Below are 14,577 nucleotides of genomic sequence, written 5' to 3' on the forward strand. Positions count from 1 at the left end.
GTTTAGAGCAGCATCTGAAATGTGTGATTCTTGGAGCCTTCAAAGACTTCTGTATTACAAAATGTGTGCCCAGCCTTGTGTGAAGCAGTGGCACATGGACTATCACCTACTTGTATGTTTGAATTAGCTAAAGAACAAGTGTTTTACAAAGGTATCCATCCTTGATCTAACATCTTTTTTTCAAGTGGTTGTGCATCCACCAGGCTGCTTGGTAAACACAGAGTTAAAAGAAGAAGTACTTTGTTTCCTGTTTGAAATTTTCTGACCTAATCTTCCAGCCTCTGGACATGGCTATGGGTCCTCTGGTTCTGCCTGCTGTGTGCGCTCAGTAACTGCCGTCCGTATCCTCACTGTTCAGCTGGCTGGCGGTCTGGAAAACGCTGATGTTCTAAGGGTTACTGGATTACAATTGTTCTCTGCAAACAAAATTCACATCTGTTCTGACAACTTATTTCAGCCTGATGCAACTTGAAAAGGTCGAGATTAATCCCAGAAAATCAGACTTCTATTGGAAAGGCCAAATCAACTTTAATTGTAACACATGGCTATTTGTATTGGCGTTTAGCTGCGGCCATTTATCCTTCTTTCCATTGGTATTATTTGTTTCTGAGCTCTCTACTAAAGCCTACAATGCAAGCTGAAATGTTTTAAGTAATGTAACAAAAATAACAGCTGATATCTTTCCTTTTACAGGTTTCCATTGACCCAGGGTATTTTGCGTGCATGGCTTTTACGACTTTTGTTTATCAGCAGTCTGGGCAAAAAAAAAACATAGAAGAAAATGTTGGCTCTTTTTGTAAAGTTTAATGGTGTCTACTGTACTTTCACACCCCCTCCTAGCCTGTTGGCTTTATCCATCAGAGCCCGGGGGGCATGAACCACACTCGCTCTGGAGTTCTGCCTCCTACCAAACTTTGATCACAGGCGCTAAGGGGTTTAAAAGCCCTTTGCATTACAGCAGTTGCAAGCTGTGGTTTTCTGTGTTGGTGAGGTGACTAACAGCAGCACCCTCCCCTCGGCATGCGGGACAGGTTGGTGTAGCACCTCTCTAACCACCTCACTGGCTGGCTCCCGGCAGCTGCTATCAGCTCAGCCATCGAGCCATCAACTGACATTTGAGCTCTCAGATCCCCTGAAAAGTGACAGGACGAGAGAGACTCATTTGGCAGTTCTTTGCTCTCGCTGTTTGGCCTGGAGAAAGATACTCAAAGTGGTAAGATTGTTTAGCAACAGCTGGCAAGCACCCGGGTGTGAGCCTGATTTTCAGACATGACAGGCACTTACAGGAATGTTGCCAGATACAGCTGTTTAAAAGCCTTAATAAACAGCAAGTCAATACTAATCTTTGCCAAATTAATCTTTTCCTTGACAGCCCATCAGAGCAATTATGCTCAGACTCGTTGTAAACACACAATTGTCAGAGGGTAAGGATCTTCTCCGCAGTATACTGTGGATTTTTGCACACAGCTTGTTTTCCTAATAGGAAGGTTTCCTTTTCTTTTCCCCTTCCTCTCTTTCTTTTTTTTTTTCTCTCCTATTTTATTTTCTAGCCAATTACATGTTTGCCAGCTTGGTATTAGCCTGAACAAAATTTCTTTGTAAAGTGTCTATCGCAGCAAGCCCTTAATAGAATGTGAAATGATGACAGTTGCAGGATCCATGCAGATGCACATTTGCTAGTGGGTTTCTCTAATTAGGCAGTAACTGTGACAGACTCTGAAACGTTACAAGTCATTGTTCTCACTTGTCCTCTTGTCGGTGGAATAAGAACTACATTTGAGTTGTGATTTAATGTGCTGCTGGGTAATAATAAAATACATGGCTTTGCAAAGGAAAGCAAATGCTGTCTGTGAGACCTGACACAAAGCACCTCATGTTCTCCAAGGTGCTCAGCACCTCCTGCAGCACTGCCAGCACACTTACTAAATAATATTTTATTTAAATGCAAAAGGACTTGAAGACACCAGATAAATAATTAACAGGCAATGGTTGTATCTTTCTCTTTCTTTTTCTCTTTCTTTCATCCTCTTTCTTCCTTCCTTTCTTCCTTTCTCCTTTCTTCCTTCCTTTCTTCCTCCTTTCTTCCTTCTTATCTGTCTGTCTATGTATCTATCCATTTCTATCCCTATCTCTATCTATACCTACCTATCAATGGGAGTTCTGGGGAGTAGCTCCTGTATGGGTTACATACAGCTCTTCAGCTACTTCTCAGTGTGTGCAAAATAAGGATTTTTACCTACTCCGTTTCTCCAGAGCACAGAATGAGATCTCTGTGGATCTGCCATGTTTACAGCATCGGGTAAGAAATAGGCAGATACAGTCTTGGAGATGGTAGTTCAGGCTGAGATGAAGTCTCAGAAGGTTGAGGAAGGTGGTAAGAGCGTGTTTTACCTTCCAGTAATGAGCTCTTTTATTGTCTGGTTTCCTGTTTACAGAGGAGCCTCGCAGGGAATATTTGGCAGAGACGCCACTGAAATCAGGAACTGGTATTTGGTGAGAGAGAGAGAAGTGGGCATGAATACATTACATTTCATTGTGAGTGGCTGGGGCCCTCCATGAATACATTACTTACTGCCTGCCTGCGGATGAATGTGGGGGGAAAAGGATGTGAAAGGGACCTATAGCAGGTCCCTTTGAAGAGCTTCTTTGGGTCAGAGGCAGCAGCTGGACGGCATTTCTGCTCGAACCTCTATGAGTTTGGTGACAGAGAGACCAGGACTCATGTTGCCAGAACGGGGCACGCTGAGAGCAGCAGCAAATTCAGAGAGCCTTTCCTTTTCAAAACTTCTGCTTACCTTGGTGCATGCAAATGGGATTTACAACTTGCAGAGTGCATATGTTGCTAACCTTGCATTTGCCCACCACTTTTTAGAAATAATTTAAAAACCCCATTAATTTCAATTAATGGAAGACATTATTTCCCTTGGTTTCTATCACTTTGACAGACGTCTTTATCATATTTAGTTGCCGCTACTGTATTGCTTCAATGTGTAGGTTGTTTCGTTCCTGTGTGCTTTCTCATTATCATTATTATGACAGATGGTGACTTACAACCAGTGACTTGGGTATATGTGTTACTGTGGTGCCTAGGCCACGGTGCTTCAGCGAAGGATGGGGCATATCTTCATGAACTCCAGTGGAGTTTCACCTGCTTACAAAAGGATGTCAACCTTCTAGGCTCCATCTATTGACAATTTGTATTTGTCAATATGCAGCTGAAAACAAACAGCAGATTGCCCTTGGCCAGCAACCAAGGTCAGATATGAAGAACTGACATTTATGCATTGAAGTTGGATCTTTCCTTTGGAACAAAGTGGCTTCAGTATAACCCTGGCCAAAACTGCTGCTCTCCTGGAATAGCTGTCCTGTCTGAACAGGGCCTGGGCAGAGAACCATACTCAAAGTGCTGGATGGGTAAGGTGCTGCACAGTAAACACACCGCACGTTTCCCTTCTTACAGACTGAGAAACACCAACTAGCCAGAGGTTCATACAGAATAAGTATTTTATTCATGATGTATTTTTTTATTTACATTAAAGTTTTCTTGTATTTTGAACTCTGCTTGGATACCGAAATTAACAACTTTATGTGACTGCGCACCTGCTCTAAAAGAAATGAAGATAACACAGTTTTTTCCATAAAAGAAAAAGGAAAACTGCCTGTCAAAATCAAAGCTGATTTTTCGCATCCCCAGGAATTATATTGTCGCTTTAGAATTAATATGAGTGGAAAATGTAGTTTACTATAATATAATAAATAGAGGACATTGGGTAATTAGTAGTGCTGGTATATTTCTAAAGTACTAAACAGACAAACAATAAACTGTGAATTTAATCACGAGTTCTCATACAGTTTCAAGACAGGAAAATTAGAGCTCTCAGCTACAGTCATTTGAGTAATCACATCTGATCTGCATTATTTATTAGTTATTACATGCCAAGTGATTCTGACTGTACATTGCCTGAAATCATTCCAAAGCAAGCATGCCTTTGTTTCTGTTTTGTTTTTAAAGAAAAATCAATGGTATTGCATAATGTGTATTTTATTTGAGTTGCTTTCTATATTTCACATGGAAAATACAAATCAGTGGTACTCTCCATTAACTGGGCAGGCGTCTGGGATTAAATCCTCCAGAAATACATTTTCAGAGCTATCCCTGATCCAAAACACTGACAAAATACCTTCTTTTGGATTTTTTTTATCCCTTTCCCTGTGGCTGTTGAACTTACCTTTCACTTTAGGATGTATTTGTGATACACTCCCTAAAACTCTGTAGGACCTTTTGCATGTATAAAATGGCTGAAGCATATTTGGTAATATTTCTGTTGGTAATATTTTTATTCCACTTGACTAATTAACCAAAACTGATGAAGTTTCAAGAAGCAGCACTATGCAGTTTTATTCAGTTAGTTTGTTGGTTCAAGTCTTAGTTTTGGGCAACTTCCTGCTACAATGCTTTAAAAAGGAATTACTTAAAATACCTTTTTTTTTTTTCTTTAACAACCAAAGAAATAGAGAAATAAGTATTCGTTACCTTCATTTTCTGCCAGTAAAGCAGGTTTGGTGTTACATATGCCACTGTAAAAACTAAATAAAGTATTCACATCAGTTGTGAACAATTTGTGCCAGCAAAAGTTAAAGCGTCAAAGAAACCTCTTTAAAATGCTAACAAATTTACTTACAAACACCTATATTTATTATTTCATAAATAGGCGCAACAGGTTCCATAAAAAAGATTAAATACAGACACAGTATGAAGAAACAATAATACATAGCCATATGCAAAGGTTATAATTTAGCTGTCTCCAATCTGTTTCTGCATCTAATAAAATATCAGGTAAGCATTTGGCAGTTTTATACATAAAAGGACTTAAATGACGTTTACTAACCAGTACACATAAAGTGATTTTCTTTAAAAAAAAGAAGCATTTTTTAAGCAGTACAAAATAAATGTGTTTGCTCTTTATCAACATTAGTTTTTTTCCTAGTTTTTTGTGTTTATTTCATGAGACGAAGCCAATATGTTTAATTAATATAATTTGGGAATATTTTACTTTTTTCTCCAAATACTTTGAAAATATAGAACTATTAGTCAGTTGTTTAAAAATGAAGTAAAAATATGAATGTTTGCCAATTTAACCCTTATTGTGAAATCAATAAACTGGAATGAGCCAGTTTCAATTACAATTAGCTACAAAAACATTCACATTTTATACTCTAGGAGAGTGTAACATAGATGCTATTTACAAACTTGCTATGACTGCTACATCAAGCCATTTAAAAAGTCTTTAGTAGTTTCATATAAACACCCATTATGAAAAACCAATGGAAAATCCAGGACTTTTATCCGAGACATCTACAGTTGCTAAGGCAGTTACTATCGCAGCACTTCACAGCAAAAACCAACATAAAATCTGAATGGTCCAAGTTTCCTTCAGGGAAGAAGAAAAGCAATGTCCGTTAAAGGATCTCAGGGCAGGGGTGGAAAGGAGAAAGAAAGAGAAAAAAATGGGGGGAAAAAAGAAAAAGAAAAAGGAAGAAGCAAGACTATTTTTTTCCAGAGTGGGTGACCCACAAGCTCAAATAGTCCTAAGTGCTTAGCAACTTGTATTTCCTAATAAAATGCAGAACTGCCTTGACTGCATAAAGCAATCCATGATGAAAAGACTTCCCTGCATTCCTCAGTGGAAAGGAGAGGTGTTTCAGATTTTCAGGTAAGGTAGAGTGCTTTGTCCCTCTGCATGCCCCTGTTCAAAGAGAAAAAGAACAAATGTGATTTTTTTAAAAAATTTGTCAAATTTTTAGTCCTATTCTTCAAAAAAACCCCCACAACTCTACTGCATGTCATTAATTCCAAGCATATCGCTGAAGTATGGCCGCATTACCATGGCAATAATAAGAAAAATCCCAGTGCCGTGGTGGCATGTAGCAACCCCCAGACCACATCTGGCTCTAAACTACACAGGACTGGGACATGGGATTAAGCCCTGGTTTGAGATCACCTGCACTAGCAGGTTGGTAGCAATGACTATCTGTCTCTCACAAAGTGAACAGGTACAGCTGAGGGTTTAGCACAGCTCTCAGAATGATACTTCATAAGAACCCTATATGATGTGGCCACTTTCCTTAGAGGGCTGGAGAGCTTAGTTACATGAACAGGGTGCCAGCCACTGCTATCTCTGCGTTATTTTATTTACTAGTACAGGCATAGCCAAAACGTGTTGGGCTGGCAGGTTCAGGTAAGCACACGCAAGGGACCAGCAGAAGCTTCTGGCAAAGCCAACTAGACCAGCTCTCTGCTGGAGACCAGGCTCTACAGGAGACCTTCCACCAATGCACTGTGTCTAGCACACTTTTACATTCAGTTCTTGCTGGGTTCCAGCTTCAACTGAAGCATACCAATTCAGAGCAAAAGGAGTCATTTACCAATTTCTAATTTGGAACAGTCTGTAGAAGTCAGGAAAACCCGTATCATTTAAAGGAGAAGCAGCATCACTGATGGGGCTTGGTTCACACTGCAGAGATTTCTTGGGAGAGAGGCTTTACTCCTAATCTGCTTCCTCGCCAAAACCCAGGTACCAGTTCTGTTCTTCCACAGCTTCACAGCTTACTTGGTTTGGAGTCCAAGAGCAGCACAGAGCAAGCTATGCTGTATTTGGCAGTTTATGGCAATGCTATAGCAAAGATAGGTTAAGCCCATGCACACAGATTCACAAAGGTATATCTACACAGGGCATATACAGGGTCTGCTCAGAGAAAGCTTCTGCTGATGGAAAGTTATGCCCAGTGGGCACCTAGAGGGCACTGCTAGGAATGATCACGCATTGCTTTTTCCAGAAGAGGCCAGGCATCAAAGCCACAGGTAGCTATGATTTGTTTAACGGAGGACAGTCTGCTCAGAGTTCAGTGTAAGTGGGTATAAAAGACTGTGGGCTGGGTATGCTCCTACAAGGGCCTGCAGCACAGATCAAGACATTATGGTGGTACAGCACAGAAGCAAGACCGTTCTGCTGAACAAGTGGGCAAGTCATGGGGCAACAGTGATAGGTGCGGGGGAAAGTGATGCTGCGGTGCAGACCAGTTAAAGCCTGCCTCAGTGTCAGCAGCTTCTAGTCAAGGTGTTATTCTGACCTAGTAACCAGAAAAAGATTTTTGTTCAGTTCTAGTTTTAGTTCCAGAAACACTTTAAAACAATAATGCAAGTGAAATTCTTAGTTTGTAAATGTAATGGGTGAAACTAGTCTTTAGTTCTGCTTGGTGTTCATTTGTCTGAGCTAGATTTGACACTTTGGTAGCAACCAAGAGCTTTTATCTGCCTTTGCCTTGGAGATTCATGCCAAGGTCAAGGGGAGGTCAGGCTTGTGGGCACATTCACAAAGCACAACAGCTATCATTTAAAACTCAAAAGACACCTTCTGTTCAGAGTCTTAAATGTTTCCAAGCAGTTCCTGGGACAGTAACATAGCTCCACAAAAACCATGCTGCAGAGGAGTTGAGGGTTTGAAGGGATTACTAACCTTATGGTAGGGGCATAGAGCTCCCACAGGTATGGTGTTTTGTTTCTGTCCTGTGACCTTCATGCCCTTCCCTTCCACGTATCTTGTATCCCATGCATCACTCCTGCATCTCACTGATGTGGGTTTTCATGACCCAAACTAGTTGTTTTCACTGGCAGCAAGCTCTCCTCAGCAATGGAGTATTTGGAGCAAATAGTTAATGCCATTTGCCTCACAAGTAGGAGGTAGTGATCGTAAAACTTCTTTCCTACACCTTCTCCCTAAGATTTCAGTTCTGATTTTCTAAGGAATGGAAGTTCTCTAAGACCAAAGTGTATATGCTGTGATAAGGTGATAACAATGTCTAATAAATCTATGTATTGAAAACTTGTCCTCCCACAACAGTCTAATTGCTGAATAAATCCAGTGCCATCACAGATGCACTTCTGAAATACCGTAGGGAAACAGGCAACAAAGCTTTTCCAAATTCTCTATCAGATACTTGTGTCATGAATGTTGCTCAACACAAGGTGGCATTCACTGGCTGCTTACCCATTACTGCAGTAGTCATTATTCCAGTCCACAGTCTGTGCTGGAGGATTTCTGCACCCTGAACGAACATACTCCATTGCTTGGGTAACAACTTGTGCAGCTGTTGATGTTGGATTGATGATATTCTGATAATCAGGCTGAAGAGTAAATCCCTAGAGGAGAAAGCAAGTACATTACATTGCACGGAACCAAGCAACAGGTTGGGTGCATTAAAAAAACCCACAAACGGTGTGTACTGTGAAATGGTAGAATACTTCTTTTCCAGGTGTACTTTAGGTTATCAAACTTAAAATAGGAAAAAATGTGTAGGTACTTTCTAAGTTTTAAAATCTTTCTTTGGTTTGAGACATGGAGCACTGCCAAATCATTGTGAGCTATTTCACAGTCACAAGATGGAAGTAAAAGGGACAGAGCAGAAACAATTCAAACCCAAGAGAACAACTCAATCAGCACTGGGGCAAAAAAGCTCTGTTTGCTCCTTAGAGCTTCCATTTAGATTAAACATAAGGATACACACTAGTCGTTAATTCCCAGAATATGCAACAGAATCTTTTTGAAGGATGTAGGCAGCAGGTGGCTGACTGTTTTATTAGACTACACCTATTCACATATTGTTCTCAAAACCCTTTTTCTTCATTCAGTCACAAAGGGACCATCTGCTGCTGCTTTTATTTGTACTTCTCTCTCAACTAAACAGAAATTCAACCAAAGCTTTTTAACAGTTGTTGGACTAATGTAGTGAAAGTAGCACAGAATAACTTGCTTTTTGAAACCAAGAAGATGAGAAAAAAAAGTGGAAGTTACAAAGAGACATCTAACCTGCTTCTTGAAATATCTGTCATATGAAAAGTCACAATAATTTTTAGCTCTTTTGATATTCGAGGATGTTTAAATGTTGTGTTTCAAAACCAGGAGAACAATTGAAATGTCGAGGCTAGTGTATCTGGTTCACCCTGTATAAACGTACATCATGTTCCTTTAAAGTTAGAAGAACTACATTGGGTAGAAGTATGACAATTCGGTATGAAAGCAATCAATGTCTGCTGAAAAAAACCAGACCAAACTCCTTCCTGGGGCAATGGCATACAATTCCCACTCAAGTTAACTGGATGTGTAGCTGCTAAATCAGAAACTGAACTTGAACCAAGATACCTAGTTCGAAAACCCACTCCTTCTGGCCAAAGTCCACATAAAGAATAGATAGAATTGAAGCTCATAGCTTTTAGTTTTAAATTCTAGTGCATTATGTGTGATTGCTTCTTATACACAGCCTTCATTAGGACAGGAATTTTGCAGAGAGCTGTTGTTTTCTGCAGGTTTAACAAGTCAGCCACGCCACCTTTAATCAAGATAAATGAGTATTCTCAGGTTTTGCCTGGCCCCCTCCATCCACAGAAATGAGTTTCTTTCAAATATAACATGTCACTTCCTCCTTCACATCCCTCTTTCTTGGTGCATTATACTCTGGCTCTTCCCCAGAGGTCCCCACTGTGCCTCTCATGTACACCATCACCTCACGCCACTCACCCTGATCATGGATTTTAGCCTAGGCCATAAATGAGTGCAACTTTCTTCCATAATCTCTTCCATATGGGGAATATCCCAAGTCACACTTCAGTACCTTAAATGCTCTTTGAAGCCTCACTTTGTCCCTGACGACTCCAAGAAACAGACTATTAGCAGCGGGCAAGTTCACAGCTGAATTCTGCATCTAGTTGTAATGTAACTTACATACTGCCCTGCTAATAAGGTAAAACAAAACCCACCCATGGTGACTGTAACCCCCATGCTCTGTGCACTGCCTTTTCAGCAGGCTCTAAACCTGCACATCAGGCTGCATAAACAACCCCCATGCCTGCAACGGATCCAAAGGAAACTGTAATTGAGCAGACTTCCCAATGACTTTAATTGGAGTTTTGTGTGATTAGAAGGCAGGAAGATTGGGTTTGTGTATCACCGTCATCATTTTTATACAAAACATTACCCGTAAGGCCTTTCTAATTTAGCTGTAAGAGAAAAATAACCACAGAAACACATCCTGCCCTCAGACACTCAGGTTTACCTTTGCTAGCAAAGCCCCTGAGCTATTTCTTATCAGTCTTCAGGAAACAATCACATATATGAGAAAAACACTATATGGGGCCAGTAGCTCTAGCAGTGCTGCAGCAAAGCATGCAAGTGAGCAGGCACAGAGACTCAAGTACTCATGCAGCAAGAAGAGACAGTTACCCCAGATCAGAGGAAGAGCCCATCAGTGCAATATCCGTTCCATTTCCTCTGGACTTATGACAAATAAATAGCTTAGATGTCGGAGGATGGTCCTGTGGTTTAAATGCCAGCTTGGAACTGGGTGAGGACTTATCCTCGTGTTTTCTGTGTGACCACAAACAAATTGCTTTGGCTCTTTTCCAATGAAGCATGCATGCACATGCGCTTGGACTGAATTGATACCTCTCATGTTAAGGTTGGGACCATGGATCCAATCTTAATTCTCCTATCTGTAAAATATGGGGTAGCAACACTTTCATCTTGCACCTTACAAGTCTGTTTAGTTTATAACTGCCTGGGCTTGGGGCCTGTTTCTCAGGACATGCTCACGTGATGAATTTTAAGACGGTGCAGAGGTATCTGAGCCAGGCTCCAGCGCCAGAAGCAGCTGAGCTGCTGCAGCTCAGCGGTCCTGCTGGGGTTGAGGGCTATCAGAATACCAGCAATGTGGGTGTTGGAAAGCATGCTTGTTAAAGCAAAGTAATTTAAGAAACCTGAATTCAATATGAAGGACTGATAAAGTATGGTGATGTTTAAGATATAAACAGTAATCACCTCAGCTTTTTCATCAACAGAAAAAGCTCTGGAAATATAGATCTGTACAACAGAGGGAGACAGCCTTGTACCAGGCTTGTAGTAAATAATATTTGTGTATTATTTATGTAAGCCCTTAACAAACAATGATGAAATAAAAAGTGCTCAGAAAATGAGTGCTTCGAGGTCTAATTAAACAATGCTGAATGTTTTTGCATTGTAATGCTCAAGAGAAAATCACCAACTGTTTTGCAACATGCCTAGAATTTTAAATTTCATTTTCTTGTTCCAGATTGAAATAAAAATAGGGAACTTGATAAAGATTAATTCGATGTCAGGAGGGACATTTGCTCTTTAATTAGATTTCTGTAGCCCTAGCAGTTTCGTTGTGCCACTGTAGCAAGTCCTAAAAAGCCTGCAGCAGAACTAAACAGTGATCCTCATCTCCAACACTTTACTGGGAACTAATTTCATTTCCTGCCTGTCTGGAGAGGTATTTTCAACAGGCATCAATGTTTTTGTCTTCACAACTGATTTATTCATCAATCTCAATGTGATATTTTAAACCTTTAAATTACATCCAAATCCTAAAGCATCTGTTTATTACACAAGGAAATTGAAAATCTGTCTGTGTGATATCATACAAAGATTTTTCCTTAAGGTTATAAAGGAAGTTGACAGATATTAATGATTTTTTTTTTCTCTTGACCTCATTCGAAGACAAAGCTTAACAGAAAAGAGGAAGAAATCTGGACAAATACAGCAGGTCCCTGAGTTTACTGTATATAATATATACCAGAAAAAATGAGGCTATTATTTTTGGCAGCCTATACAATCATCTTGCTGTATACATTTATTTTCTAAAGGAAAAGAAGTACCTGAAAGTAGACTGAAATGAGTTATTATTTAAAATAAAAAAAAAAGTGACATACATTAATCTTCTGCTTCTTTGTTATGCATACATTTGCAGCCATGGTTACTAGACACTGACAATCTAGTTTTGCTTGCTCTACCTGTGAACCAAAGTGGGACAGAGATTGTAACAGGACTCGCCATCCCACTCAATGCTTGAGTGAAGGATTTTGAGCAGGGAAGGAGATGCTTCCAGTAGGGCTACTTAAAAGGGTTCCTTAACAAGAACTGGGTGTATTTGAGAGGGAGTGAATCTTTGGTCTCATCACTCTCCACACAAAACAGCACCGTACAACAGGCTGGAGAGTGGGGTATGCTCAGAAAGAAACACAAATGTCTGTGTGAATAGAGAAAGAAAGAATGACTTTGCAAGAGAAAACAGGTCACAGCTTCAGATGCCGTTTTAGCCTGAACTTTGGCGAAATCGTGCAGATTTGAATGACAAGGGTTAAGATTCAGATCATCTGATCCCAACTAAGTAAAAATTAAACAACATGTCAAACCTAAGAAACAGACTGGAGAGAAGCAACTCTGTATCAGTTAAAAAATAATACAGTGATATGATGCCCACATGAGCATTTAATGAAAGAAAAATCACACTTTTCCAGTGTGTCAAAAGTGGATGAGAGAAAAACTGCTACACAGTGGATTTCGACTTTAACAAGGTAAAACTTTAACATGGCTCCTGTTAATAATATTTAAGAAAAATATAGTATATTTCAGAATTAGAAGTTCAATATAATAAAAATCAGGATCTAATTTAAATCTAAGTATGAGAATAGAACTAAATGGTCATTTTTTACACTGTAAATGAGCACCCCAAAGGTCTACAGTAGGGATCATTATTTAATTTATTCATTAACTGTTTTGGAACAGAAAGGAAAAGAGGCAAAACAGTCCACTTTGCAGAAGCTACAAAAAATATTTAGATATCTCAAAATAGAGAAGATTGTTTAAAAGAAATTAAAAAATATTTACTAATGCTAGGCACATGACCAAAATACTAATACCTAAATTTTACTTTGCCTTGTGCATTTCAGAACAATTTGGATGCATTGCATCAGCTGCATACTGCACAGATTTAATTGATTTAAAAAATAACAGAAATTGCGCAGTCACTGTGGATTTTTGGCTACCAACACTTCTGATCTTCGTGATGTTCTGTAGTTTTTGTGGACTCCTGGAGGAGACTGCCCTTCTTCAGCTGGCAGTCTCTCTTGGTTTGGCAGCTGCACGTGTGCAGGCAAGGACTGCTGGAAATGGCGGAGGACGTGCTGTTCCCTGTGGAGCTGATGAAGATCAGCTCATTGTCCTGGCAGCAGTGGGGGCAGAACTCTCTCACCAGGTCAGCACTTCTTATCAGTCCCTCCTCAAAGTTACGCACAGAAGAAGAGCTTGTGGATTTCACGCATAGTGGTTTTGGAGAACGGTGTTCCTGCCTGCCAGGACAGAAATCTGGATCTTTATGTGATTTTTCTTGGAGCTGGCAGTCCTTCAGACATACTAGAAGATGGTCTTTGATAAGAAACTATCCTCCCTCTCCTGGAGAAAATGAGTGATCAAGTCTCCCAGAGTCACAGTGTTAAATCATGGGATCTGTTAGAGAACAGGGATTCCCAGAGCCTGCTACCATTGAGCATCGCACTAGTAAGCCATGAACTATTTCAAAGCTGGATGTTGGGAAAAAAAGGAAAAAAATCAGAACCCACCATTGGTGGGAGCTGTGACAGCTGCTTCTAATATGTCTACAGCACAGCTGTCTGTCTGCAATGGTGGTGTCCAGCCAGGTGAGTCTGCAAATGCCTGCAGTAGAAGACTGCTACGAAGCTGTTGGCAGACTTAACCCTTCTCTTGCCTATTGAGCTTCATGCTGCAGTGTGACATGAGAAAATTTACCGCATTTCTTCTTAAAGTGTATTAGTCTGGTATGAGCAGTGGTGAGGTTTCTGAAAAGGAAAATGTCTCCTGTTGCAAGTCACACTGTAGGGAGCGGGATGTTAATTAGTTTCTGTTCTCGCTGCTTACGCAAATTAGATGCCCACTGGAGTCTTTGGAAAAGGCTTAGGGTGGCCACACCTTTAGCATGAAGGAAATCAAACAGCTGAATGAAGAGGAAGTGAAAAAGAGTTGAATTAAATGCAACTATTGCTTCTGCTTTATCAGACTACATATTCTCCCCTTCTTCTTGGCTGTCTTTTTATGTAGCGGAGTGGTCTACATTGTGCTGCTGCTGGACTGCGCCTCACATCCGGAGTCCTCCTTCCCTCCTCACCACGGGCTGGACATACAGGGTGGTACTGCTTCTTTGTCCTCATCGCTGTTGACTCTGCGCTACTGTCATTGTTTGGAGGGCTCACTTTTTTCCCCACTATGTCTTTTCCTCTTTAACATGCTCTGTGATCAGCAGAGTGTTTGCTCAATTTGAGCAGAGGGGAGAGCAGAATCCTTTGACAAATGAGTCAGAAAGAGGCCTTTACTTTAAGATTATAGTTTCTTGACTTCTTGCTATTTGCCTCCTGGTGGCCAACCTGTCCTCCGTGCTCCAGTGCAGTACAAAATCCTGGTGATAGTGTTTTCTAACATTTCATGAGTATGGCTAGAAAGAGTCATACCTAAGAGACTAGACGGGATACCACTGTTCTGCTCTGGTATGGCAAATCATGGTAGTATTAGTACACCTGTTGTCCTAAAATTTAACATACTTTTTGCTTTGTCTTTGCCAATTTAAAGGAAATGGATTCTATATCTAAACTCAATTCACAAACTCTGTAAACTGTTGTGTGCTAAAAAAAAAAAAAAAATTAAAAAAATTTAC

General features: G+C 40.3%; 1 protein-coding gene across 4 annotated transcripts in view; it reads right to left on the reverse strand.

Annotated features, from left to right (window-relative positions):
• Positions 1-3,486: 3,486 nt before the first annotated feature.
• Positions 3,487-14,577, reverse strand: part of TOX (thymocyte selection associated high mobility group box) — a 226,871-nt gene continuing 215,780 nt past the window's right edge. For all 4 annotated transcript variants that reach the window (XM_052788436.1, XM_052788438.1, XM_052788435.1 and 1 more), the window contains 2 exons: positions 8,049-8,200; positions 3,487-5,747 (listed from right to left, as the gene is read on the reverse strand). In XM_052788436.1, the coding sequence (XP_052644396.1) occupies positions 5,711-5,747; positions 8,049-8,200 (189 nt within the window). In that variant the 3' untranslated portion in view covers positions 3,487-5,710. The remainder of the gene's footprint in view (positions 5,748-8,048; positions 8,201-14,577) is intronic.

This window comes from Harpia harpyja, chromosome 5, assembly GCF_026419915.1.
Source record: "Harpia harpyja isolate bHarHar1 chromosome 5, bHarHar1 primary haplotype, whole genome shotgun sequence".
Classification (NCBI taxonomy): domain Eukaryota; kingdom Metazoa; phylum Chordata; class Aves; order Accipitriformes; family Accipitridae; genus Harpia; species Harpia harpyja.